Genomic DNA, 13,007 nt, shown 5'->3' with positions numbered 1-13,007 from the left:
TTAATGGACCCAATCCCCTTCCGCCACGTCCCCAATCATCCATTATTAAATGGGAGATGTTATACGTACGTTCGAATCATACGCGCCCAGATCCAAATGTCCCAAATCTAATATTTTTTTTCTCTGCTTCCCAAACCTAAAAAAAAGAAGATAGTGTTATAAATAAATAAATATCAGAATTTCTAGAATTTTCTATTTGTGTAGGACAAGGGTGTATATGTAATGTTCTATTTATTAGGTTGAAGTTTGGTACTGATTTGTTATGTAACCCTTTGATTAAATGATATCACATACAACATTTGCATGAGAAGGGTGCAAAAAACGGGTGGCCGGTCAAATACAGCTAATTTCCAACAAAACGGCCGGCACCAGGACGCGGGTCCCACGTCGTCGGGGACGCGCGTGTGAGGGAGTGCTTGGTGCGGGAAGTATTCGCCTCTGGGGTTAAGTTTGGATCGAGCGGCGAGGTTGGTCAACCCCGCGGCTCGGCCCATTGCATTCTCTGCTCACCGCCTTCCGGCGAGGATTCCCGGATTTTCTGAGAGTTTGCGGCGTCGTTTCTACAAATCCGAGTTTGGTTTCGTTCTCGTCTTCAAATTTTGTCTTGTTTGTGCTTATTTTGGTGGTTCCTTGTCATAGAAATTGCTTTTTTCCCCTCTCTTCTCAGTAATTTGATCCGAACGCAAGTTCCTGTTTCGCGGGATCGGAGTTACTGGTGCCAAAAGGAACGGTTCTTGATCGAAAAGTCCTTTCTTTTTGTCTTACTTCGGTGTTCTTGGGCCATATTGGAGCGCAACAAGGACACCTTTCTCTGCGACGCCACGTGAAATCCATGGGAAGCAACGTATTTTTCGTCTGAAATTTGTTGACTGGGTGAGAAAATCTTGTATCCTTCTGGCGCTGTGATGATTACGGCAGCCTCTGGATCTGAAAGTTCCCTTCTTGTAGCCTAATTTCATGGTTCGTGTTCGTTTGGATCTTAACAAGGAAACCCATCTGAGTGAGCTCAAACAAGAACCGTGAGAAACGATACCTTTAGGCATTTATTGGAAGTTGTCTGTGGAGATCTTGACAAAGAGGAGCAAAAATTGGTTGAATGGTGTCTCCATTATCTTCCCTAGTGTACGACGATGCGGAGGGCATGGAAGAAAATATTAGGTTAGCTGGAGAGGGCGTGAAGCAGAAGGAAGCCCCTGATGAAGATTTCCAAGATTCCAATGGAGGGTGTCGGTATCCGAATTGGTCTCCTTTGCGCTGGTTCAGAATGCTTGCGGAGGAGATGCACTGGAGCTTTGTATTTGGAGTCATCACAGTGTATGGAATCAGCCAGGGGTTTGGCGGCGCCATTGCTAAGGTTGCCACGGATTACTACTGGAAGGATGTCCAGATGGTGCAGCCTTCGGCCGCGCAGGTCTACCATGGAATCATTTCGATTCCTTGGATCGTCAAGCCTCTCTGGGGTCTTCTTACTGACGTACTTCCCATCGCTGGGTATAGGAGGCGACCCTACTTTATCTTATCAGGCAAGGAAGCCGATGCCATTGTCCTTTAGCTTAATATAGATTATATTTATTTTTCTCTGATCTGCAAGTTGCATTTTGTTGAGCATCTGGATTTTTCGATGTTAATTTACTGTGGGTTGGCACCTTATGTATCTTTAGATTGTGAAGGGTGTTATGGAGTCTACACCGGTCAAGAAAATTCAGGTTTTGATCCAAGATCTGCCCTGCGGATATCAGTCATTAGACTTGCAAATAAAAGATTCAATTTTCTATTTGTTCTTCACGGTGTCTTATATTGAACATACTAGTGATGTCTGATAACAAAAAGGATATTAGTCATATGCTTCTCTACTTAGATTTTCGGTAGGGTCTTTTGCATGTTCTTTGTGCATCTTCTTGCATCACTGGTCCCTTAGTTATCATCATTCTGCCTCTTGGTCCTTAATTATTGCCTATCCTGCCTCTTACTCCTTAGTTTTTGCCGATCCAGCCTCTTAGTCATTAATTGTTGCCTATCCAGCCTCTTAGTCCAAAATAAACTGTGTTTTCATTATAATTTCTTTATCATTGTTCTAACATAAACTTCATCTATGGTTCTTAACTGGCTAAAGCTATGATCTTATGCATTGATTCATAGCTATTAACCTTAACCAATACATAACTGTGTCTTCTGTAGCTATTATTCAATAACATCAGCTGAGAATATCTTAATGAAAAATGCAGGTCTTCTGGGAATTATATCGATGCTCACTCTAGCTCTGCATAGCAAACTCCATGTTGTGTTTGCTTTGCTGGCGATAACCGCAGGAAGTGCAAGTGTGGCAATAGCAGATGTGACTATAGATGCTTGTGTTGCACAGAACAGTATAAACCATCCTTTCCTTGCTTCTGATATGCAAAGCTTGTGTGGATTAAGTTCATCTATTGGACGACTTTTGGGTTATTCCATCAGTGGCCTACTGGTTCATGCACTTGGTTCTCAGGTTAGTTTCTTGGAAGGTCCCAGTTAAACTAGTTTTTTCCCTATCAAGCCTTTGTCTGGTTTATTAGTGCTGCAAAAATAGCAATGATTGTGTTCCATCTTCCATCCAAATACTAAAGTATAAATCCAAAGCCTTGTTAGTAAAGAAAACAGTTTCTTCCTTCTGAGTTTTACTTTGTCTAAATGTTCACTTTCTTTAATCGCAAAGGGGGTATTTGGCGTGCTTAGCATCCCTTCAGCACTTGTACTCTCTGTTGGAATGGTACTAAAGGACATGCACATACCAAACTTTGCTTATGGACAGGTTAGATTTGGCTGTTGAAAATGAGGATAAGTTACATTGTCAATTTTAAATATTTTGTTTCATTCTTTTATGTTATGTTCTTTTATCAGGTCTTCGAAAAGTTACAGCAAGCCAGCCGAACAATGTGGACAACTTTACAATCCCCTTATGTTTGGAGACCATGTGTATACATGTACGTGTCTCTTGCTTTAAGCTTGAATATCCACGAAGGAATGTTTTATTGGTACACAGATAAAAAATCAGGCCCATCCTTCTCTCAGGTATTTCTGCTCTTTAAGTGTTTGAACATCATATTCATTTCTTGGACCATATGGAAACTCTGTTTTCATGCAGGAAACGATTGGCTTTATCTTTTCCTTTGCCTCTGTGGGTTCTCTCCTTGGAGTGCTACTGTACCAAAACATTCTGAAGGAATATCCCTTCCGCCAGTTGCTCTTTTGGAGTCAGTTGCTTACTGGTCTTGCTGGAATGTTGGACTTAGCTTTGGTACTTCGTTTAAACTTGAAGATTGGATTGCCTGATTATTTCTTTGCCGTGATCGATGAGAGTGTTTCACACTTGATTGGCCGTATCAAGTGGATGCCACTTCTTGTGCTGAGTTCCAAGCTTTGTCCTTCTGGCATCGAGGGCACCTTTTTTGCCCTGCTCATGTCCATTGATAACTTCGGCTTACTCACATCGTCCTGGGCTGGTGGTCTACTACTTCATTTGCTAAAAGTTACACGAACAGAATTCAGTAATCTTTGGGCTGCCATATTGATTAGGAACATAATGCGAGTAATACCATTAGTTCTGTTGTTTTTAGTACCCATAAGTGATCAAAATTCTACGCTTCTTCCTGCTGACTTGCTTAATGGAAATGATAATATGGAAGCTCACGAAAGAGACATAGATGACATCAAAAATATTGAACTGGTTTCTCTTGTTGACCAAATCCGATATTGAGTGGAAGAATGTACACATGCCAAATTTGGAGGGCTGTTGTAGGTTTGATTTATTTGAAGACTTTTTTATTTATTGCTCAGTTGAGCCAAGAAGTCCATATATTTGACAGGAAGAAGAAGATGTTGATTCTCTTGTGGTATCCATAAAATGATAATTGATAGGGCATCCAGAAGAAAGGGTCAGTTTATTCAATATTCATCTTATTAATAGAAGTCAAGATCCAGAAGTGAGATTGTAAGGTCTTCATTCTTCGAATATTTGTTACATTCAGTATGCAATATACTCATGAGTAGGGATTGTAATGCCGAAAAATGTAAGGGCATTTTTCTTTACATCTTTCACTTAAGACTGCTGTTATTGTTGTTGTATCTTGTAACGGTGTGTATTTTGTTTCCTTGATCTAATTAAATGGTGGTTAACAACAAGATATGACATTCAAAATATTTTAGGAATTTTAATGATTTTACAACATGATTAACAATTTTTGGCTTCTTTAACACAAACAGCAACAATTTTGACAATTTTTACTTTCTGTCATTCAGTCTTTTCTCTTTCCATGAAAAAATTGTGGTGGACCTTCTTTGATCTAGTTGATCTATATCTGTTGCTTACATCATCATGTTAGTCATAGCATTTATCAAAATTTTGAACTTACACTATGACTATAAGAAATGCAAATGTCTATTTAAATAGAATTCAGTAAATAATTCTTAGTAGTCATAGACATACACAAGGAAAACAAGTTGTATAACATGTTCTGAAGTTTCCTTTGTCTGATATTTCATGTTGTTCCTTTTCCCTATGCTATCAGTTCCTTTTTGCTCCTAAAACATCAAAGACGTCTCCCCCACACCATATTAGAAAGTTGATGATATGAACCAACAATCTCGGTTAAGTTTGTGCAAGATAGAGCTTGAAGTCTCAGTTTTTTTTATTGACTATTGGCAAAGTTATATCTGTTTATTGTATAAGCCATAAATACATGCTTGATTCTTGAGAATAAATCAGTTCTATTTTGTTGCCAAGAATATACTTTGCTGCAGAATATAGTTGCCAAATCTAAATGTATAATCGTTTGTGATAGGTTGCACAAACTGGAGTGGGACAAGTTTGAGCAATAATGTTTAGATGTTATGAATTCCCTTAGGTTGTTGCTACATACTATTGCCGTTTGTTTCTTTCTATACTCTTTCTTGTTCTTTCCAAATTTATTTTCCATCATGCCAGAAACAAATAATTGCATTAAACATTTAGAATACCATATGAATCATGTTTATATCCATTTGCTTCAGTGCCTTAGTAGTTAGATGACTTGTGCTTATTCATATCTTTACAAATTTGGCAGTCATGTTCAGTGAAGTTTGTTTCTCAACACCAACATGAAGAGGATTGTCAGTACTTTGTACCAGAGTTCAATGGGTTGTACTGCTCATGATTTAAGTTCTAATGTTATTTTAGCTCATCAGCTACTTGGTATATCGATCTACATTTATACTGGACTCAACAAGATTGATTTCTTTGTTTTACTTAGCCAGTTAATATTTTACATGACTTGCTATGAGTGACATATCTAGAGTTTACTCTCATATTAACTATTTGATTTGGGAGTCATGACATTATTTGATGAATGGTTTATCAAGAAAGGAATTTTCTGATCTAAACTCTTGCTTACATAATTTTTTTGTTAGGACTCTTCTCGTGGACTTATTTGTATAATCAATCACGCCATTAAGCTAGACCTACAAATTGAAGATTTGTCTACTTAATCTTTACATATTTCATGACCTTGTTTGCTAATTAGGATTTCATTTGCATCACCTCCCAACAACTAATATTAAGCATAATGGTATACTTAATGAACCAAAGTCTTTCGACTTGCTCCCCCCCCACCCCCCTCTTCTCTGTCTCATTAGATCTATCGGTGCTTTTGCCCCTGTGCAGCGGGCTATGATGATGACCTTGTTGGATCCTCTTCTATATATGAGGGTTGCAAACAAAAATGATGAGGATCATCGTGCCCCCTCCTCCATTGTATGATGGTTATCATCGTCACATCCATGGATATTACTAGATCTTTCCTTACGCAAGATGGTTACGAGCAAGGATGTTGAGAGCCATTGCTCCTAATCCTTCCTCATGCAAAAGCAAGTGATATTTTAATAGAAGAAGTGATATTTTATGAAAATTTATTAAAGATCAAAAGTTTTTCGATAATTCGCCAAAAATTTGACTGAGTGTCAAGTCAAAACATCAACTACCTACGTGGAAACGTCGGAGTGACACGTGTAAACAAGTGTACGGATGCTTTCGTGTCAGCTGTTCTTCCTCGTCTCCATACCCTCCTTCGACTCCAAATCGACCATCTTTGTCCCCTTCCTTTTCCGGAGAAATCTCTCCACCTCGGTGACGAGGTCCATATGAAGCTATGTAAAGATGTTGGCTGTCCCACTCGTGTTCTACCGAATTCGTGCGTTCGGGGTTAGGTCTCAATCCACTCTTCTCGGGAACTTCTTGAGGTCGTAGGGGGTACGGGGCGGTGGAAATCTTTTTCTAGTGCGTCGTCTTTGGAATCTTTTCCGGTATGGTTTGGCTGCCGGACGACCGCAAGCGCTGATGTCGGGATTCGAGGACTCGTTGGGCGACGAGCACGGCCCTCCGAACAAGAGATCCGGGCATGCGAACCCTCCAGATCAGCAGGTAGATATATCTCTCGGCTTTACGGTTCTTTCCTTAGATTCGTTGCTCTTTGATGCCAACCAGTTTCTCCATTTGATCTTTATTTACTCGATCGAGTAGAAAGTAATCGTCAAATCTTTTTTTTCTTGATTTGTTTGCTTGTGCGGTAAAGGGGTAATAAGGGCTTTTGATGCTGCGTTGTTACAGGCTTTTTAGTACAATGCGCATATGGAAGCTGGCCCGTTTGGTCTTCATCTCACGAAGAGCCCATCTGTAGTGGATGTGGTTCAGAAGATACTTCCTCCATCAGGTTGTGTGTCGTGCTCCACTAGCTTTGGGTGTTCGGAAAGTGGTAGCAGACATGGACTGAATCCTTTAGCTTCTTGGTGCTCTTCTAACAAGACAGAACCTACGAAATTTTCTGCATCACTTTTGAGGATTGGGAACTGGGAGGTGAGAACTTCTGTAGGTGACAACATGGTTGGGGTTTTAGATAGATTGTGCAGCCCATCCCTTCATTCATCACAATTTGTTGTACATTCGTGCATCCTAAGTTACTCGATTGTTCAAATTTTCTCTGCTTATGGTCTACATAACTGCTCATTCTCTGCTTCTTATATGACATTAGTTCCTTTCTGTGAAACGGTTGATTATTGTGAACCAAGTTGTGTCACTTACCTTCACTTTCTCGATTTCAATCGTTATAAATCAGAGGGTTTTATTGTTGAGCACATTGTTTCTTAATAACAATATTTCACATCTCGATTGTACCAGTCAATATGAATCAGTATTTACCACTCGGACCAAACTTTAGTATTGAGACATGCAGCTTGATACTAGTATAATATCATTTATCTTTATTGTTTATTGTTTCATTGAATGTTTCCAAGCTGCACAGGTCAGTTTACCGTTCAGGGTATTGGTACTTTTCAATATCTGGGTTACCAAAATCAATATTAGACTGCGATTTAAATCTTTGATTCAAAGTCCCTGTATAAGATTGTAGCTTGGTTCAATTATAATCTTGGATTCTTGATAGTAATGCAGATCAGTATGTTTGTGTTATTCTTTTTTTCAAGTATTTTTCCTGATGGCATAATCATTGAAAATTTAACTGAGTTCTGATGGTGAACAGTTTGTTTCAAGGAATGAAATTGATCTAGTGGCAAAATGCTACTTTGCGAAGCATAAACTTATATGGGAAGTTCTCGGATACCGCCTCAAGAGCAAGATTGAATTTCACTGGTCTGGCATCATTGTTATTAAGGCAAAATGCTGTAAAGGTGGTCATGGAACTTTGGATATAGTGGTATGTTTTTGTTTTTTTTATGGATGTTGTTTAAGTGGATGTTTATTTCACTAACAAGCCATTAACAAGCTAAGTTTATTAGTTGTCAATACTCAATACCATCTCTTTTCTTCCAAGAGACTGATCCTCAGTCGAAGAAGCAGACGATGTGGCAAGCAGCACCAGACTTTACAAATGGTCAATCAAGAATACATAGGTAAATTGCATTTCTTGATTTGGCCATCGATGTCAAATGTTTGTCCTTTCATGATACCAAAATGTCAATAAACTCAATTTTTTACTTTTGAGGAAGTATACTACTTTATGCTGTTTTTGTCTTTGGTGTTGGCTAGTTAATATGCTGATGGTCTTGTGAATCGAATTGTCTTGAACTTGCATTTTGTTTTTTTTAATTTCAGAAAAACTTGCTTTTTGTTTGTTGTAAATTGACATCCTTGATACAGGACTGTACTTTTCCAGTTGATGTCCATAACTGAAGAGCACTGGTACAGAATTCGCAAGATGCATGGATTCAAATTTTTTATTTTGTGTCACTAAAGCTAGTTTTTAAGCTAATAATGAACCAGTTGAAGAAAATATTGGTTCCAATTTAAAAGCTTACTCATATTTGGGCAGACAAAATAATGGAGGTTTGGCATACCAGATATCCATTGCTGATAGTCAGAACTGGTCTGTTACCACTTTGGCGTACCAGACCTCTGAAAAAAGGTGCATTCATTTATTAGTTCCTTATGTAATACAGTTTGTCCTTAATATGCATGCATATATCTTCTTTCCCAACTTAAAATGTAGAGCCCCTCCTTTATTTTTGTCTTTTTCTTTTCAAAATTGAAAGTAAAATAAAAATTAAAAAATTGATGTAAAATTCATGGTTGGTAACCAAGTGTATGTTTAAAATACTATTAAAGAGGTTGAAACTAGTGACTGATGAATATTGGGGTATTCACATTATCTTCAAAATTGAGAAATTATTTATCCATTTTTATGTCCGATGAACTATTTATCCTATTTCGGGATTACAGAATGCTTACTCAACCTGAGATTAGGAAGTTGCTCTTCAGTCACAAGAGATCGCCTACTCCCCTCGAGTGACTATTTATCCATTTTCAAAGTCTTGGGGAACTGTCCACCCTGTTTTAGGATTATTGACTGTGTACTTGACCTGAGATTAGAAATTTGTTCATCTTCACACTAGATCACCTAAACTAGAGCAGAAGGTCCTCATTCAAATGATGGGTCAATAGATAGAGCTTTCAGTACATTGTTCATTACGAGTTATCAACTAGGCATTTGATCTAATACCTGGGTGGTAGCCAAGTCTCGCAATGGCTGGGCAATAGTTAACTAATGTATCATATGTGTGATCATGTTTATTTGTATTGGATGTATATTTGTATACTCATTAGGACAAGAACAAATGCATTTATGCATGCATATGTGCATTTATTTACTGCTTCACTTGAGATACAAATTATAATGTTTTTATTTTAAAACGTTTAGCCTAATTGCTTTTTCAAGTTATTATAGAATCATTGAATACCGATATTACAACAATACTAGGAGGTATGTTGAGATTGTAATTTCTGAAAAGTAGTGTCAGTCACTTACAATGGTTGTGTGATAGCTAATTAAGAAAAATAAAATGACATTATCTAAGCTTTTGACATTTGGTTTTGCTTATTTGCCTAGGATATTGCCTAAACTCAAGAAATGGTTTGTCACCTGGGGCTGAGTGGGCTATTTGACTACCATGGAAGATTAGTTGGGGGAGGGATAATAATTTTGGGAAATCTACTAGGAAATTGTTGTCAGAATGATTACCTGTTGTCTCCAAAATTGTCTTATGAGGACATTTCATATGTTTTCACACAATATACATGAGGTGCATTTCTAATCTTTTTTAATGTTCTTTTGCTTTTGAATGTTTTAATCTTTGATTAATATGCCATGCGCACCAACATAATCTTGGAGTTTTAAAAAAATTAATTTTTCTTTGCTCTTTGTCATTTATATTTTGCAAGTATTCTGGTGCTTCTACAAATCAAGTATGGATCCAGTTATGTGTTATTGAAGATGCCATGCCGAAAATGAACAAAATTTATGCTTGTTTCAAAATTGGTTGTTTCTGGAACATGTTTAGAATAGACTATGGTACTAAAATGACACGTTTCCTTATATTGAAGGAAACAATTTTTTTTTTTCACTTTGTAATATATGGTCAAACGCCAGCACTTTAATTTACTAGTTTGGTGTTGTGTTAATTAGCTACTAATTTGATCAAACCGGTCAATATCAGAATTTTGTAAGTTTAATCAATGCACCAGTTTATTATTTCAAGCTATTTAAAACAGAACTGCAGCTGATTTATGTACTGCAAAAATATACCAGTTTTCTGTAAACTACGCAATTAGTGTATTAGGCATTATCTCTGTCCAGTAATTCTCTTTTTGTTAGGCCTAGAAACTGCCTCCACCTCTGATTTATCATGTACAACTGGTTTATCCCTATTCTTCACATTACAAGAATAAGTTTAACTGCTGACTGCTCGGACTATGGTTTCTGTTCCTAAATTTGCAATATGCTTTTGACTGTCGAATTGGAAATGCAAAAGCAACACTATTTTGTCATACCTAAGTGATTTTTCATGTGGTGTTGTTGCTGTAGGAGGCATATGCTTCAATGTCCCTGATGCAGTTAAGCAAGTTTTCTAAGCAGCTTATCGATCGTGATCCACATCGGAAGTCACAAAGTCAGCAACCAGACTGTGTGTTAGATTCTCCATGCTTCGATTCTTCATACTCTCTCTACAAGGATCAAGGTGATAATAAATGCCATATTCTTAATGACATTAGGGATGATTATGGAGCCTTCTCAGCCTTCTTTGAACTTGATTCTCCTTTTGCAACTTCGTCAATGTGTAATAAGAATGAGGTACACAATTCTTTTGGAAGGACACCAGATTTTGACTCAGGATATTCCTGCACCAAGCTCAGGTAATAAGACCAGCTCCAGAGCTATGCTGTTAAACTGGTTATCCAGTATTACCTTGATCTTTCTCAATTTGAACCTGCACTATCATTTCAGATACCAAAGCTTGGTCCGTGGAAGAAAGTAGTATCAATGGGGGACAGGGGCAATCTACCCTAACTGGTGGGATCGATTGAACTTTCTTGGACCTCAAGGATCCATGCCGATGACCTCAGACATTCCTTCATCCTCTACAATTGTTCCTTCAAACAAAGTGATTCTGGAAGCCATGGCACGGTGTCTTCTCAGTGTTACAGTGGCTGACACAGCTTCCAAATGCAGCGCAGCATCGACGTGCAAGCTGATGTATCTTCTTCTCAGTGATAGAGACTGACACGACATACAACGCTGGATCTGATGATGAACATCATCCAACACGAGTTACTTGATGGTGGCCAGTCACTCATCTCATCTCAAGAGACAGATATTTGAGGTGCTTCTCGATCTCCCTCGAGTGGCCAAAGTTGTTGATCGACATGTCTCAAAGATGCTGAAACAAGCAGGCATGGAAACAGGTAACTATTTGCCCCTTCTCAATTTGTGCCTCTAATGCAACTGATGTTAGCCTTCTTCTCATATGCTTTGGAGCCATCAATCTTTTGATCGAATAGCAAAACTAATCTTTTGTATATATGCTTTGTTAATTACATCTTCACACCTTTCGCAGACTGCAACATTACAAGTGAATGCACACAACACACGTACATGAAATTAGTTTAACATATGAATTTAATGTGATCCATATAGAGTAGAAGGTAGAAGGAATGGTATCGTCGGAGGCATTAGTGATCCCCAGAGGCCTCCTCTTCTACTGCTTGCGTTTCTTCCAGCACGTTCATGAGCATCGAGACTTGGTCCTGAAGCATGGCGTTCTGCCTCTCCGCCTCCACCCTTTTGCTCCGCTCTTCCAGTAGTTGCACCTGCAGGTGTTCCAGGCAGCGCGCGTCCTCCTCCAGCTGCTCGTTCAGTCCGTCGATCTCCTTGTCCTGTCACACCAATCGCACACCCGTGAATCCCGGTCTGCCATTTCTGCAAATACCATGCGTGCGTGGAAGCTACAGACCTTCCTGTTCATCTCTTGGATCGCGATCCTCCGCATGCTCTCCACCACGTCGACGTTCACGAGCTTCCGCTTCTTCCCCACCAGCCATCCCTTGGGGTAGCAGGTGGGATCGAAGTCGGGCGGAGGGAGCAGGACGTCGGCCGGGGTGCGACGCCCGTAGGAGCTGGGCTCCAGTGGCTCGAACAGCGCCTGCCGACGTTCGGACAAAGCGGCTTTGCCTACCTTCTCCTCCTCCTCCGGGCGGTGCTCGTCAGCCGCAGCCGGGTGGGCTTTCGCTGTTTCACCCGGTTCCTTCGCTCGAGCGACGGCGCGCACTGCTGCGTCTTCCAAGCTCCGGGCAGTAGCTGTAAGCAGATTACGATCACACGTCAGTACTTCTTCTTCCTGCGCCATCAGCAGATTCTACACAGTGGCAAGCTCGAGGCAATGTGCCCCTCTGCTTACTCCCGGTGATGCCGGTAAAGCGAAGATGCGGGAATAACTGGCACGGCAGCCCCAAATCGGCAATCACCGGTAAGAAACCTGCACTGTCTGATCTGTGACGTATCGTATCACCCAAGAAATCATCTCTGCTCTCTACCAACAACAATAATAATTCTCTCTTCCTTCTCGACCAAGAAATTTAGGAAATATATAGATAAAATAGACTAAAATTGGAGAGGGAATCCGATGAGATTGGGGGGAAGAGAAGAGAAGACAGTGATGAGAATCTTTGCTTCACCTGATCTCTTGCGGGAATTCCAAAAGATCCGGGGAGGAGAAGCCGGCGAGAAGCCTTCCATCATCACCGCCTGCTCCCTTCCCCGAACTACCTCGATCAAGAGAGCAGAAGAAGAATCAATAGGTGAGCACTGAAGCTGATTCACAAGGAACAAGTGTGGATCGAATCGTCACCTGCTTCTCTTCTGTGTGCAGTAGAATTCTCTCTGGAAAGAGGAGATACCCACGAGGAAGACGAGGAGGAGGAGGACCCGTTTCTGCTTTCCCTTTTCCCTTTCTCTCTCTCTCTCTCTCTCTCTCTCTCTCTCTCGCCTTGTTTGTTTCTATCTTGCTTGGTTTACCTCTCGTTGTCTTCCTTGAGGTGAACGTCAATAGCCGGTAGAGGTGAGGAGGTGAGAAGGCGAATGGGTCATTCGACGCAGTGATGGCAGCGGACGTGTCGTTCTCGACGACAGCCCATGAGCACGTGTCACGCACGT

At 40.0% G+C, this 13,007-nt stretch overlaps 3 protein-coding genes across 20 annotated transcripts; 2 read left to right on the top strand and 1 right to left on the bottom strand.

Annotated features, from left to right (window-relative positions):
* The first annotated feature begins 433 nt into the window (after window positions 1–433).
* Window positions 434–4,160, top strand: LOC103976914 (probable folate-biopterin transporter 2). Of its 2 annotated transcripts, none has more exons than XM_009392267.3 (6): window positions 434–572; window positions 668–1,523; window positions 2,226–2,485; window positions 2,693–2,788; window positions 2,878–3,048; window positions 3,122–4,160. In XM_009392267.3, exons 2-6 carry the CDS (start codon window positions 1,097–1,099, stop codon window positions 3,731–3,733), a joined length of 1,566 nt encoding a protein of 521 aa, XP_009390542.2. In that variant the 5' UTR covers window positions 434–572; window positions 668–1,096; the 3' UTR covers window positions 3,734–4,160. The 2 variants fall into 2 exon arrangements, with proteins under 2 accessions (XP_009390542.2, XP_018678246.2); XM_018822701.2 differs by lacking the exon at window positions 434–572 and having other exon boundaries at window positions 738–873; window positions 988–1,523; window positions 3,122–3,928.
* A 1,903-nt stretch (window positions 4,161–6,063) lies between these two features.
* On the top strand, window positions 6,064–11,628 carry LOC103977342 (uncharacterized). Of its 16 annotated transcripts, none has more exons than XM_065141468.1 (10): window positions 6,064–6,430; window positions 6,617–6,862; window positions 7,545–7,718; window positions 7,836–7,914; window positions 8,334–8,426; window positions 9,408–9,600; window positions 10,383–10,482; window positions 10,571–10,711; window positions 10,803–11,260; window positions 11,493–11,628. In XM_065141468.1, the coding sequence occupies exons 2-6, from the start codon at window positions 6,638–6,640 to the stop codon at window positions 9,461–9,463; spliced, it is 627 nt and encodes a 208-aa protein (XP_064997540.1). In that variant the 5' UTR covers window positions 6,064–6,430; window positions 6,617–6,637; the 3' UTR covers window positions 9,464–9,600; window positions 10,383–10,482; window positions 10,571–10,711; window positions 10,803–11,260; window positions 11,493–11,628. The 16 variants fall into 16 exon arrangements, 14 of the variants coding, with proteins under 14 accessions (XP_064997540.1, XP_064997541.1, XP_064997543.1 ...); XM_065141469.1 differs by having other exon boundaries at window positions 10,383–10,536; window positions 10,644–10,711; XM_065141471.1 differs by having other exon boundaries at window positions 7,850–7,914; window positions 10,383–10,711.
* On the bottom strand, window positions 11,352–12,875 carry LOC103976915 (protein HEADING DATE REPRESSOR 1). Of its 2 annotated transcripts, XM_065141467.1 has the most exons (5): window positions 12,703–12,875; window positions 12,530–12,616; window positions 12,253–12,330; window positions 11,809–12,152; window positions 11,352–11,731 (listed from the first exon to the last, which is right to left on the bottom strand). In XM_065141467.1, the coding sequence occupies exons 2-5, from the start codon at window positions 12,591–12,593 to the stop codon at window positions 11,528–11,530; spliced, it is 690 nt and encodes a 229-aa protein (XP_064997539.1). In that variant the 5' UTR covers window positions 12,594–12,616; window positions 12,703–12,875; the 3' UTR covers window positions 11,352–11,527. The 2 variants fall into 2 exon arrangements, with proteins under 2 accessions (XP_064997539.1, XP_009390544.2); XM_009392269.3 differs by lacking the exon at window positions 12,253–12,330 and having other exon boundaries at window positions 12,703–12,868.
* Between the last annotated feature and the right edge of the window lie 132 nt (window positions 12,876–13,007).

The sequence above is a fragment of the Musa acuminata genome, chromosome BXJ3-3, assembly GCF_036884655.1.
Source record: "Musa acuminata AAA Group cultivar baxijiao chromosome BXJ3-3, Cavendish_Baxijiao_AAA, whole genome shotgun sequence".
NCBI lineage: Eukaryota > Viridiplantae > Streptophyta > Magnoliopsida > Zingiberales > Musaceae > Musa > Musa acuminata.
This window is presented reverse-complemented; position numbering and strand designations above follow the sequence as displayed.

Coding starts and splice junctions, on each gene's coding strand:
- LOC103976915 (XM_065141467.1), bottom strand. CDS start 12,593: ATGATGGAAGGCTTCTCGCCGGCTTCTCCTCCCCGGATCTTTTGGAAT. Junction 12,153..12,252: donor CTTTACCGGCATCACCGGGA/GTAAGCAGAGGG, acceptor ATCTGCTTACAG/CTACTGCCCGGAGCTTGGAA. Junction 11,732..11,808: donor TCCAAGAGATGAACAGGAAG/GTCTGTAGCTTC, acceptor TTGGTGTGACAG/GACAAGGAGATCGACGGACT.
- LOC103976914 (XM_009392267.3), top strand. CDS start 1,097: ATGGTGTCTCCATTATCTTCCCTAGTGTACGACGATGCGGAGGGCATG. Junction 2,486..2,692: donor TTCATGCACTTGGTTCTCAG/GTTAGTTTCTTG, acceptor TTAATCGCAAAG/GGGGTATTTGGCGTGCTTAG. Junction 2,789..2,877: donor CAAACTTTGCTTATGGACAG/GTTAGATTTGGC, acceptor TTCTTTTATCAG/GTCTTCGAAAAGTTACAGCA.
- LOC103977342 (XM_065141468.1), top strand. CDS start 6,638: ATGGAAGCTGGCCCGTTTGGTCTTCATCTCACGAAGAGCCCATCTGTA. Junction 6,863..7,544: donor TGAGGATTGGGAACTGGGAG/GTGAGAACTTCT, acceptor GATGGTGAACAG/TTTGTTTCAAGGAATGAAAT. Junction 8,427..9,407: donor TACCAGACCTCTGAAAAAAG/GTGCATTCATTT, acceptor TTATTTGCCTAG/GATATTGCCTAAACTCAAGA.